This window comes from Diceros bicornis, chromosome 15, assembly GCF_020826845.1.
Source record: "Diceros bicornis minor isolate mBicDic1 chromosome 15, mDicBic1.mat.cur, whole genome shotgun sequence".
Taxonomy (NCBI): domain Eukaryota; kingdom Metazoa; phylum Chordata; class Mammalia; order Perissodactyla; family Rhinocerotidae; genus Diceros; species Diceros bicornis.
In genome coordinates, this window is record NC_080754.1 from 38260945 (window position 1) to 38274231 (window position 13287).

General features: G+C 42.2%; 1 protein-coding gene across 1 annotated transcript in view; it reads right to left on the reverse strand.

The window, feature by feature from the left end:
- SENP2 (SUMO specific peptidase 2) overlaps positions 1–6649 on the reverse strand; it is a 33771-nt gene extending 27122 nt beyond the window's left edge. Inside the window, exons 1-3 of the mRNA XM_058556172.1 lie at positions 6302–6649; positions 4057–4596; positions 1790–1845 (exon numbers count right to left, since the gene is read on the reverse strand). Coding sequence (XP_058412155.1) covers positions 1790–1845; positions 4057–4596; positions 6302–6624 — 919 coding nt within the window. The 5' untranslated portion in view covers positions 6625–6649. The remainder of the gene's footprint in view (positions 1–1789; positions 1846–4056; positions 4597–6301) is intronic.
- Positions 6650–13287: the final 6638 nt, after the last annotated feature.

The following is a 13287-nucleotide window of genomic DNA, read 5'->3' on the forward strand; positions in this document are numbered from 1 at the left end:
GTTTCCACCTTCTGCTTTGGTGGCCTGGGGTTTGCTGGTTCAGATCCTGGGCACAGACCCACTCACCACGCATCAAGCCATGCTGAGGCAGCGTCCCACATAGAAGAGCTACAACTCTACAACTATGATACACAACTATGTACTGGGGCTTTGGGGAGAAAAAAGAAAAAGAGGAAGACTGGCAAGAGATGTTAGCGCAGGGCCAATCTTCCTCAAAAAAAAAGAAAGAAAGAAAGAAATGAAAACACAACAATGTTAAGTTCTAGCTGGGCCTGTTAAAAAAAGGGGAGATTAGCACGTATTAGACAAGTATCGAAGACAGACTAGCTTTAAATCAAGATTTGCTACTTAAAATAATGAGAAAATTAAAAATAACTGAAAAGGATACAACTTTTTAATTATATAACATAATTCAAATGTTACTTAATGCTATGAACTTTATATCTCCTAAAATCATTTCCTCAATTGGTATCTATCCTGTGCTTTGGGAAATACTAATGAATTTAGTATAAATTCCTGACACTCAGAGTCCTCTATAATTTGACCTCTCTCTCTTGCCAACTTTTTCTTTTTTTTTAAAGCAATTTTTATTTTTATTTTATTTATTTTTGTGTGTGTGTGAGGAAGATCAGCCCTGAGCTAACATCCATGCCAATCCTCCTCTTTTTGCTGAGGAAGACTGGCCCTAAGCTAAAATCCGTGCCCATCTTCCTCCACTTTATGTGGGACACTGCCACAGCATGACCTGACAAGCAGCGTATCGGTGCATACCCGGGATCCGAACCCGGGCCACCAGCAGTGGAGCGTGCGCACTTAACCGCTACGCCACAGGGCCGGCCCTTGCCAACTTTTTCCCTGAGTTCTAGTCACTATTTCCTGAATTGTGCAACTTTCCCATACTGTTCCCTCTGCCTAGAATGCTTTTCCTTCCTCTTGCTCTCTGTTGATATCCTATCCATTCTTCAAGACCCACCTCATGACATACTAGCTCCTTCATCAAATATTTACTGAGACTCTTAACCAGCTGAAAATTGGACAGTACTTTGTTAGTACTTTTCTTATTTCATTTATCATATCCTCATTGACATTAGTATTATTTATGTGCTTGTCTTATCCCCCCCACTATATAATCATACACCCCTATAATTGTAAGGTCCTTAAAAATAGAGACCCTGTCTTACTCATTTTTGTATTTCCTGTAGAACCTAACACATTGTTAGCAGTAAGACATGCTTAATAAGTACTCATTGGCTTTAAGCGAAATCTTAACATAGACATGTCCACTCTTAACTGCCCCATCTGGATGTAGGTCCAAATTCACATTCATTTTTGAGAAAGAAGAAAATATTATTATAGTATTCCATTATGCTTTTTCCCTTTACTCTAATCTAGTTTTATTCTCTTCTACCAAGCAACATCTAGCCCTTCAGATATAGGGAAGTAAACAATTTGGGGCAACACATTAGATTGGTTCACTCAGCTATCTGAAATAGATGACTCAGTTTGAAGTAGTTTCTACAATGTCTTCTCCTCAAATTTAAAAAGCCCCTTTTCTTTATAGGAAGATTTAGAATTTTAAAATGCACATTCAACATACAGGCTTATATATCTGGAAAGATACACGTAAGTCCCTGATAACAGTGGTTACCTCTACAAAAGATAACTGAGTAGCAAAGGGATAGGAAATAGACTTCCTTTTCACTGCATACACTTTTTACCTTTTGAATTTTGTTCCAGGTATATATTTTTCCTATTAAAAAAACTAATTTTTAAAATTAATATTCAATACCTAATCTTGGTCTTTTGGCTGGTATTTCATCAGTATCCACTGCAGACAACAGAGGGCTGGTAAAAAAGAAAAGAGAGAAATATATATGCATATATATATTTATATATACACACATATCCATTTCTATAAATAAACTTATTATTCATACAACACACCCCCCTCCATCCCCTGTGTCATAAAGTGAGATCCAACTGATGTTTTAAAAGAGAACGAACGTTGCTCTATAGTAAGGCTTTAGCATTTGAGGACTTAACACTATGGTTTCAACTATTTGAGAGAGACCCAAAACTCCCTATCATACAACAATCTGTGATCTGGCTAAAGTACAAACTTGAAACTGGCCAGAAATCACTTAGCTAGTAAATGAACATAGATAAGCTCCAAGGATTAGTTATCTCCTTTTTCTCTCCAAAAATGATTTAAAAACAAATAATTTCCTTTGGAAAGATGACACTCCCCCAAAGAAAGTCATTTTCTACTTCAGATAGAAGTAGACAATATAAGAGGCCTTAAAAGATAGTTCTTAGCCAGAAAAGGTGTTATATTTAACTGCATTTTTATCATGGAAACTATATTACAGTGGTAATAAAGAATTTGGGAATTCAAGAAAGTTTTTGGGCCTAGACCTTTTTTTTTTTTGTGAGGAAGATTGGCCCTGAGCTAACATCTGTTACCAATCTTCCTCTATTTTGTATGTGGGATGCCACCACAGCATGGCTTGATGAGAGGTATATAGGTCTATGCCCAGGATGCGAACCCTGGGCTGCCAAAGGGGAGCACGCGAACTTAACCACTATGCCACCAGGCTGGCCCTGGACCTATACCTTAAGAATGTTAAAGTTTCATGGTACACTACAAATCATCCCTGTCAAGATGATTATGATTGATCATATTTACAAAAAAATGAACAGAAGAAATCCCAGGAGAATACCATTCAGTTCATAACTTTAAACATCCCAACAAGACCTCCTGGCTTCATTTTGACTGAAAAATGGCTTAACATTGAGAAGGATTGTTGTAGATTAAGAATGTGTGGTAAAGAACAGGATTTTTATCTCCAAACCATTGTTTCCCTGACTAGCAGGGATTCACAGCAAATAGAAAGGATAGGGGAGAGGAAATTAACATTCCCTTATTCAATCAATATGTACCAAGTGCCTATCACGCACCAGCCTCTGCATGAGATCCTCAGGGTCGAATAAACAAATACTACCCTTATATATACTAAGCATCATTTTAGGCACTTCACAACATGTTCTCAAATGATCCTTATATCAACCCTACAGAAAGGCAGAAAGGAAGAATAAATTGAAACTTTGTCCTCTCTGGAACACATGATGGAATTTAGCCAACAGCCAATTCCATCAATGACCTGCATTCTCAGACTCATTTATTAACCATCTTGTTCTCTCAAGCTCCAAGAAACCACCTTCAATGATCTCGAGGCTTAATAAGAAAGGAAATTAACACTTGATCACTAAAAGTTGGGGCGGGGGGTGTACAGAATTGGTATGGTATCTTATTCTCTAGATTAATTCTTAGGCAAGGAGGTAGACACTATGAAATGGGACAAAACTAGGAGTAAATGCTAAGTAAGAAAAGCTTTTAGTTTCCCCAAAATGCTAACTGAATTTTAGAGTACAGACTAGTGATCTTTTTAAAAGAATGAAGTACCTAATTTTTTTTTCTCATACACTAATTCTAAAGCACAGAACCACTCTTCCTCCCTCCTCCACAAAAAAAGAACACACACAGTTTGACAGCTGTTTCAGAACAAGACAGCTGCTGTCTCTTGGTGCTAAGAGAACAGTACTAGCAGTCAAAACGGCTTTGGGCAAGCTATGAATTTCACTTCCTTTAACTGCACTTATTACCCACAGATGACACTTGGGAGTGTGCTTTGTAAACAGTGAGCCACAACAAAGACAGTATTCCTTCAATTTTTAATTTTCAACCTAAGAGCAGCAAAGTATGATAAAGCCGCATTTGTTGACAGCAACCAGCCTGGACTCTGACAGGAACATCAAAGATCCTAACCATCACCGGCCACTCCAAAGACAACCAGCTGGTTCCATCAACAGGAGTCGCATCCGCACACTGTGGAGAGAGCGACGTCACCAGGACACCCGCGACCCGCACCTCTCCAGCCTCGGCCCCCCAACTGTTTCGGCTGAGCAGGGCCGACCTGGCTGGACCAGCGCTACCCCGGCCGAGCCCGGGTGGGCGGGGGAGAAGCTAGGCCGGCGCTCAGCCCCCTCTCCTCTCACCTGTTCGAGCGCCGCCTCTTCAGGAGGGCCCGGGCAGGGGGCACCGGACGGTCACAGAAACGGAAAATGGTGCCGAGAATCCTAACCAGCCATTTGTACATACCAGGCCCAAGCAGCAGCGGCGGCCGACACACCCCGAGACGCAAACCCCAGAGCTGTCGCCGCCGCTGCCACCTTCGCCGCCTCGGCCACCACTGCCAAGGCTCAGTCGCTGACTTGTGACGCGGACCAAGGGCCCACAGATACAACGTCCCCAGGGCTACAGGAGGCCCCCACCCGCCACCGCTCCTGACGTCACCTCCTCCCGCCCGACCGGAAAGCATCTTCGTTCTCAATCTGCGCACGCGCAACCTAGGACCCCACCTCCCGAGCCTAGCAACCAAAAATGCCTGCGGGACAGTCCCGGTCCAATCGCTGACGAGATCGAAAGGGTTGTGGGCGGGGTTTTCTTTGGCGGAGCCAGTCCTGAGACGGCTCGCGGGACAAGACCCACAGGCCACACGTGAGGCATCTCCATCCGGGAGGGAGCTCTCCGGGGGTCTGAAATACAGTAGGTGCTCAGTAAATGTTTGTTAAGTGCACGAAATAAAGGTAGGTCAGGTTAATTAACAAATGTTTACCCTGCTAGGCGCCCTTTACTTTGCATATACCTTATGCCTGGTACTTTACATGCACTGTCACCTTCATTTCTCCCAGCAACCGCAGGCGATGGGGAGTCTGTGCCCACTTTTAGTAAATGAGGAAATCATGGCATAGAGCGATTAAGTAATTTGCCTACGGTCACAAAGCTGGCTAGTGGCATAGCTGGAATTTGAACCGGAGTCTGAGTACCAGCGCCAGCTCCTTGCCCTTGAGGTCAGTCTACTGGGAGAGACATAATTACAAATTACAATACCAGGTAATTGGCTGCTGTGATAAACGTGTAAGCGAAGTACGGGGGAAGGGAAGGGCACAACTCAAGGAAGTCTTCACAGAAACTTAAGGGTGAAAATGTACCTGTAGCCTACTAGTACTTACTAGTCCCCTCCCCTGGGCTGGCAAGGAGTGCTGCTAATTACTCTCCCTCTGTTATCTAGAGGTCACACTTCTGGTTATCAACAACAGAAAATGTCCCACCCTACTTGGTAATAGAAAATCCAGTCCCCTCCCCAAACAGTCCTGGGAATCCTCAAAGTTTTCCATGCCCCGCAGATCCAATCCCTGACTACACTTGATCCTTACCTGTGATTCTGTTAAGACCAGACTTCCAGACTGACTTGAACTTCAACACAAGCACTCCCTAGTACAGCCTTATCCTTTGATCAATAAACAGTGTTCCAGAATTCTGCTGCAAGCCACCCCCTAGAGCTCCAGAATCACCAGCTACACCTGTGGCTACCACCACTCTGACCTGGGAAGATGGGGGACAGTTCCTAGAAGGTGGAAGCAAATCCTAAGTGTGGACATAGGCCCCTCCCTTAATTCCCCCAAACATACCTAACACCGGGCTGTTATTGAAAGTTTGGGAATAAGAGAATTACAAAGCTGAGAAGATTTAGAAGTGGCTGTTACAAGTACAGCGTTTATAGCCCATAGTCCATTGCCTCCCAAAAGGACTCTTCTCCCCTGGAGGTAATTGCTCCACTCTTCTCAACATCTTTTACCAGCCACCAACAGAAGAGAATTTCCCCTCCACCTCTACCCTAACCCATTTCAGGCCAGACACCCAGTTAACTTAAAAGAAGACTATGGTTGGCATTCTTATTTAGAGCAGCTCACCTGTGTCCCAACTATCCATTCCACTATAAGACTTGGTCTTTGCTTTTGCCAAACCAAGAAGACCACTCAAGTATTGAGAAGAGATTCCCCAAAACAAAAGAGCAAGCTTCGTTGAAAACATAAATCAGAAAACTGCAAGCTGCTTTAGGATAGCAGCTGGTCTCAGGTTCTGGCCACCAAGATTTAAGAAGTATTGGCATCCCGTCTCAGAGCACTCGAGTACAGTACCAGAGCACAATATTTTTTCTTTTCCTGCCTTATTAATAGCACGTGCACATACTCAATACTGAAATGTCGGTAATCCGCCATGAAAAGTGGGAGGGCTTCGGAATTACAGACCTCAGTCTGAATCCCTGGGCCTCATCAGCAAACAGTAAGTCATGAGTGTGGCAGCTGCCAGCCTCCCGCACACAGACACCCCCTTTGTGTCCTCTTAGTGCCTCCAGTTGCCCTCTGAAACGGAGAAAAAAAGGGGACTCAGCCTTACTGTCGCTCCCGCCTGGGACTCGTCTGCCAGTTGGTGCCTTCGCAGTCCTCTTGTCCACAGTAGGGGCATGGGCCACTGCCCGTCCACTGGGCAAGGAGTGGGATTATCCTTAACCCCAACCCCAGCGCTGTCGCAGCCATTCCCGGACCCAGGAACTCCTCACCGGAGGGCCGGAGGAGAATCCCAAAACCATGTGGAGTAACAAGGACATTGAGATCTCCGCCCTTGCTCTGGATAACTTGCGCCCTTGTACCGCCGTAGGGGCATGACCTCATTGCTGAAGTTTTCATAGGGAATCCCAAACGATTGCCCCAGTTTTCCATAAAGATCCTCGTTGTCCTCCTGCTAAGACCTTCTCCTTCAAGCCTTTCCAGGGCCCCTCCCCCATCTTCCTCAAAACCTACCTCCCCTTCACGGAACAGTAAAGACCCACCCCTGCAGTCCATTCTTTAGTCTTGCAAATTTTCCCTTTGCCAGCATTCTCGGAGTGTTAAAAGATTTCCTCTCAGGGCCCACCTGGTGGCATAGTGGTTAAGTTCACGTGCTCTACTTCAGTGGCCCGGGGTTCGCAAGTTCGGATCCCTGGCACGGACTTATGCACCACTTATCAAGCCATGCTGTGGCAGGCATCCTGCATATAAGTAAAGGAAGATGGGCACAGATGTTAGCTTGGGGCCAGTCTTCCTCAGCAAAAAGAGGAGGATTGGCAACGGATGTGAGCTCAGGGCTAATCTTCCCCCTACACCCCCCAAAAAAGATTTCCTCTCAACTTTGTCTTTGCTGATCCCTGTCAGAAAGGGGTTCTGGGCCATTTTATGGAAGAGGGTAAGAGCCTATAGATGAGATATTGTTGGTTTTGGCCTAGTGTGCCTAAAATCCAACAGAATTCACCACCCTGAAGATTAATTTCCTTCTGGGGACCAACTCTTCCGGTACTCAAGGAAAATGTATCCTCCTAATAAGGTGACTTTGATCTTATTCAATCTGTCTAATAATAACCTTGGCCTTATTATGCCAAAAGCAAGTGCAGTTCTTTCTTGCCCTAGATTTTATTACAAAATTTGCTCACATTGATTTCGTATGGCTCTGCCTGCCTCATGTGGAGAAACAGCACCAGGCCCTACCTAAGCTTGTTTCCTAACCTGTAAAATAGAGTCAGTCAAACCTGCCTCTCAGATCTGTGGGCCAATTAAATGTGTTTCTGTATGTGAAGGACCTCCTTCAATGCCTAGCAGAGGTAAGTGCTTAATGTTTCTCTTCTCTCTCTTTCCTTCTCCTATCTAACAAGTCATTTAACTTGCCAATTCCGCATTTTACATTTTCCATAATCTGCCCCTTCCCCTCTCCAAACCCATTGTTAACCGGATACCCGCCACACAAGAGGGGCCAAATAAAAACTGGAACAAGGAAAGAGTTTCTATTTTGGGTAACGTCAGCCAGGAGACGAGAGCTCTCAAATTTGTCCCATCTCCCCGAAAGATGGGAGGCAAGGGGTTTTAAAGGTTGCAAGGGAGAGCCTGTGCTGGGGTTTTAGGTAAGGGAGAGGGAGCACATGGCCACGCTGGTTGGCACCTTCCCACCAGCCTGCTTTTGGCCTTGAGGACTCAATTTCTTTCCCTTGACTGTCTGGGCTTCTCTGGTTAGTTTTCATCTTCAGCCTGCATGTGGCCTTGTGAGGCTGACTCTTGATGTCTGGACCTTGAATTCCTGGGAAAGACAGCTTGTTCATATACTAAGGAGGGACAGAAAGACCTGGTTAGTTTTAAACAAGTTGATTATGCTGAATATGCACAGCTGCAGTTAGCAAAGCTTATCTCCAAGTTTTTGCTCTCTGCTGCTAGCGCAGGGAAGATTTTTAAACCTCTTCGTGCTCGGTTTCACCATCAGAACTACTGTTGATCATGACCTGATAATTTCTCACACCATTGCAATAGCCACCTCCTCTTCTACCCTGTCCCTCTTCTATCTATTTTCAGGGTAATCTCTCTCTTTTTGTCTTTTGTTGTTGTTGTTTTGTTGCCTTTTGTTGTTCTTGATAAGGAAGGTAAATATGTTGTTGTTCTTATTTATTAAGTAAACTTATAAATTAAATTTCTGGTTTTCTGTTACTGAAACGTTAAAAATGGTTACGTTAATTTTCACCAAATTCCGGAGGTTTGTTTGGAGTGGTCTGACTTAAAATATGGGGCAAGCCTAAAATTTACTGTGGATGACCCTAGGGAGAACCTTGAAAAGAGAGACAGGTATCTCTAGGAGCAGCTGAAATGGAGGTGCAGCCAGAAGAGGAGGATGCCACCAGATGAGAAATACCCTGCTGGGTTAGACAGCATGAGCCCCTCAAATGGTTCACCATGGTTCCAAATGGGAGCCCATGTCAGACGTCGCAAGGATAGACCTTGCAAATTACAGGAATTTTCCCGTAGAGTTGCTTCTCACACAGACAACTCTGTGTGCCTGCTCCAGGGAATAATTGTCTAATGAAGGTGCAGGATTCTCATGACCAATGCTTGGGAAGCCAGCGAAGTTAAAATGAAAATAGAAATCTGATTGTAATAAGACTGTTTTAAAACAACAGTTTAGGGGCCAGCCCTGTGGCTTAGCAGTTAAGTGCACGCGCTCAGCTGCTGGCGGCCAGGGTTCAGATCCCAGGCGCGCACCTACGTACCGCCTCTCTGGCCATGCTGAGGCCGCGTCCCACATACAGCAACTAGAAGGCTGTGCAACTATGACATACAACTATCTACTGGGGCTTTGGGGGGAAAAATAAATAAATAAAAATTTTAAAAAAATTAAATAAAACAACAGTTTAAGATCCAGATAAATCTAAAATACATAGTATGGATGGATGTTAAATGTTGAGCATTCCTCTGAAATTTTTGTTGACTTTTTTAAAAAAAAGTCATTACATGCTAATGAACTTTTAGTACGTAAAAGCATTTTGCCTCTGTCTTGCCAGTGTGCATACAGGCCTTGCTAGAGCAGTCTCTCCTTGAAATGTCTGAGCAGCACTCTGAAAACAAGCAGTTACTGAAAGCACTGGACTTACATTGATTTCATTTGATACACTGTTTGTAAGGAAGTCTCCGTTTCTAAAACAAAGTAGCTCTATTCCATGAAAAGTATTTCTTAAGCCAGAAAAGTAGAATGCAGTTCTTGTTTTGTAATTAACTATCAAAAAAAATTGTTCATATAATAATGTTAATAAGTTAACCTAAATATATTATCTTACATATATTAATATTATTTATTATGTTTTTATATTATATATGATTCTAGTACATATTATTTATTATATTTATTTGTATTGTTATATAATCATAATATATTAACATATAAATAAGTGAACAAGAAAAAAGGTAGATTCCCACTGCCTTGAAGATAAAATCCAATATCCTAAGCATGACACAAAGTTCTTCAAAGCCTGTCTTCAAATTACTTTATCATTTCCCTATTCATACACACCAAACTCTCAATCCACACTTCTTTTATGCCTCCAAGTTTGTTCCCTGTCCCTGGAATGCCTTTCCACCACCTTCTTCACCTCTTCAACTCCTACCTACTCTTTTGAACCCAGCTCAGAAGGCACCTCCTGTGTGAAGCTTTTCCAATGGCTCCTCCCTCTGGGATTCCCATCATCTTATTGCTTCCTTCTTGGTTCTCCTATGGGATGTGTATCCATATGTCTATATTAGTATTATTATGATCATTAATGTGTCTGTCTCCTTGAGGGAAGGAGCTATCTCCTATTTTTTCCTTATTATTTTTTTAAATGAAAGTTCAAGAAATGTTCAATAAATGAAGGAATGAAGAAATGAAACAAATATATGAATTTGGGGAAAGTTACCCTGATCTACTTGTAGAATATGAATCAAGGGAACAAACTTATCTTCCAGACTTGGATCGCAAGTGAGAGATTCCAGGGTCACTGATGCGGATAAGAAGACAAAAGGATGTTACAGTGAGTCATGTACTAGCTTGGAGACATAGACCAGGGTGGGAGAGGACATAGGTCATTGGTTGAAGCCAGCGAGAGTTATAAAACCAACTCCTCTCAGTTCCATTAACTTCCATACCTGTTTTTCCTGTCCACGCATTTGAAAGCTTACCCACCCCTTTCTACTCTGCTCTCTGTAGCAAGTGATTTCTAGGTTAAAGAAAAAAAAAAGCCAGTACGTTATTGTACATTCGAAATGAGGGAAATTGTGGTATTGAGAAGTGATATTATGATATTGCCCTTCTTGAGTTGTGGTCATTTATCAAGGTCACAGTGTTGAGAAAATTAAGCATTCTTTACTCTTGACTAGCTGATGGTAAGTAAAGAAATGGTTTTCCTGAGCACCTTTGAATAAATCTTAACATTCAAATGGTTATGAGTTGGCCTCTCTTTTGGAGTTTTTAAAAACTTTTATTTTGAAATAATTATAGGTTCACAGGAAGCTGCAAAAATAGTACAGGGATGTCTCATGTACCCTTACCCAGCTTCCACCAGTTGTAACATCTTACATAGCTAGAATGCACTATCAAAAGCAGAAAATTGACATTGGTACAATCTACAGGCCTTATTTAGATTTTACCAGTTTTACATGTACCTATTTGTGTGTGTGCGTATGTGTGTGTGTGTGTGTGTGTGTGTGTATGTAGTTCTGTGCAATTTTATCACCTGTGTAGATTCCTGTAACCACCACCACAAGCAGGAGACAGAACTAATCCACCTCTCAAAGATTCCTCATGCTAGTGCTTTATAGTCACATCCATTCTCCGGTTCTCCCACCCTCTCCCCTCCCCATCCTTTGGAAAGTTTTATATTTTTTCATATTTGATATTTCTCACCAACCCAAAAAAGGGAATGAGTTCGTTCTCCCGTTGATTCTTGTGCTGTTTTGAATGCTGGAAGTAGAAACGAGCACACAGCTAGGAAGTTAGGGGACCTTCTGTGCCTACCAGCAAGAAAATCATTAATAGTAACACAAAAAGGCTGCCCAACGGAAATGATTCTTATTCCTATAATTGGCTAGTTTCCAGGAAAATGTACATTGGCTCCGTCTAGATAAACACTTAGCATGGTACTAAAACTGATATGAGCTCAACAAATATTTATCAGGCAAGTACACTGATCCAACAGGGAGCAATGCGTCCCATAACAGGTTCCTAAGAGAATGTGAAACAATTCTCCATTTGTTCCAGAGAACAGTTGTTTTCAAATTAGTAAAGCTTATTACAAAATGGAAAAATAAAAAACCTAGCAGGTCATATATTTGATTTTCCTATTTATGTATCCTTAACTTATTTCTCCAAGCAGGAGATGAAACACAAAAATAGACTAAAATTGGGGCTGGCCCCGTGGCTTAGTGGTTAAGTGCTCGAGCTCTGCTGCTGGCAGCCCGGGTTTGGATCCCGGGCGCGCACCGACGCACCGCTTGTCCGGCCATGCTGAGGCCGTGTCCCACATACAGCAACTAGAAGGATGTGCAACTATGACATCCAACTATCTACTGGGGTTTTGGGGGAAAAAATAAATAAATAAATAAAATTATAAAAAAAAATAGACTAAAGTACTTTAGTCAGTCATTCACCTGAAACATCACTGCTGTAAGGTGATCTCCATTCCTAAAATCCCACAGAGATTCTCCCTTTGATCCGTCTTCTCAACGTTGTGCAGCCCACCTTCTGAGGGGAGGGAAAGGTGTAAACTGTGAGACCACTTAGGTGATAACAATAGTTACCAAGTGGTGAGTGCACTTACCTTGATAGCAGGCACAGTGCTAAGAACTTTATTTATAATAGCTCGTTTAATCCATGTATCAACCCTGGGAGATGTGTGGTTTTATTACCTTCATTTTACAATTGAGAAAACTAAGAATTAGAGAACTTAAATGTTTTGCTTAAGGCCACAAAACTAGTGAGTGGAAGACGTGGGATTTGAACCCAGGTCAGGGGACCACAGCTAGGGAGTCTTGGCTTTCATTAGGTTTGAGGTGTGACACAAAAATCTATAGGCAATACTTTTAAAAGCCCCTGAGGTGATTCTGATGTACTGATTCTTTGGCAATCATTGCTATAATCTGTTTCCTGCAAGGAATCCCCTGTTACTCAAACGGGATGTAGACACAGAGAACTGATAACCTTATATGAGAGATGCTGTTGCTTCATAAACACATACTTCAGGTAGACAATGCTAAATGACTAGTGGCTTTTACCTGATGTTTTGGGTGAAAATGTATTCTTAAATTGTTAGTGTCTTGATTAATTTATCTTTCAGCTTGTCAGACCACCACAAGACTGAGTAAGTGTTGCAAAAGCACTTCCACTAGAAAGGGAATTAAATTACCTTGTAGCTATGGGAGCACAAGTTTAGTTACTGCTAACACTGAGGTGGATGGATTCTGGCATAGTTCTCTATTGAAATCTTTTGCATTTACTTCTCCTTAAAAAAAAAAAAGGAAGAAGAAGAAGGAGAAGAACAGAGTAACAGAGAGATGTGATCTCTGGATAGGAAGAAATAAAAGTATATATAATACCATAGAGTTTCCTTTAATCTGAAGCATATTTTGGCAAATGTAGGTATATGACTGGACTTAATGAAATGTTCTTAATAAAATGTAAAGACTGCCCTATGAGGAATGAGTGTGTGAATTAACATAAAAAGTAGTTTTGTATACACAGACCAACAGAACACTAACCGGATTTGTTTTATTCATAAGAACAAGAGGGGAAAATATCTCAAATCACACTTGATTTCAACACACCAAGCCAAACAACCAATAAACCGCCCACAAAGAATGAAACTATTTTGAACTCGTCATTCTTCAAATATATATTATAATGTTAAGATATGCATAAAATTGTGTAAGACAGAAACATACCTGACCTTTTATTGAAAAGAGGAGGAGTCAAATATCCTGAGAGGGATGGACCCGCCTGCAGTCCCTCAGGAACTTCCTGTTGTCACCACACCTCTGGGTTAGTTATCTGGGCTCTCTCGGAGC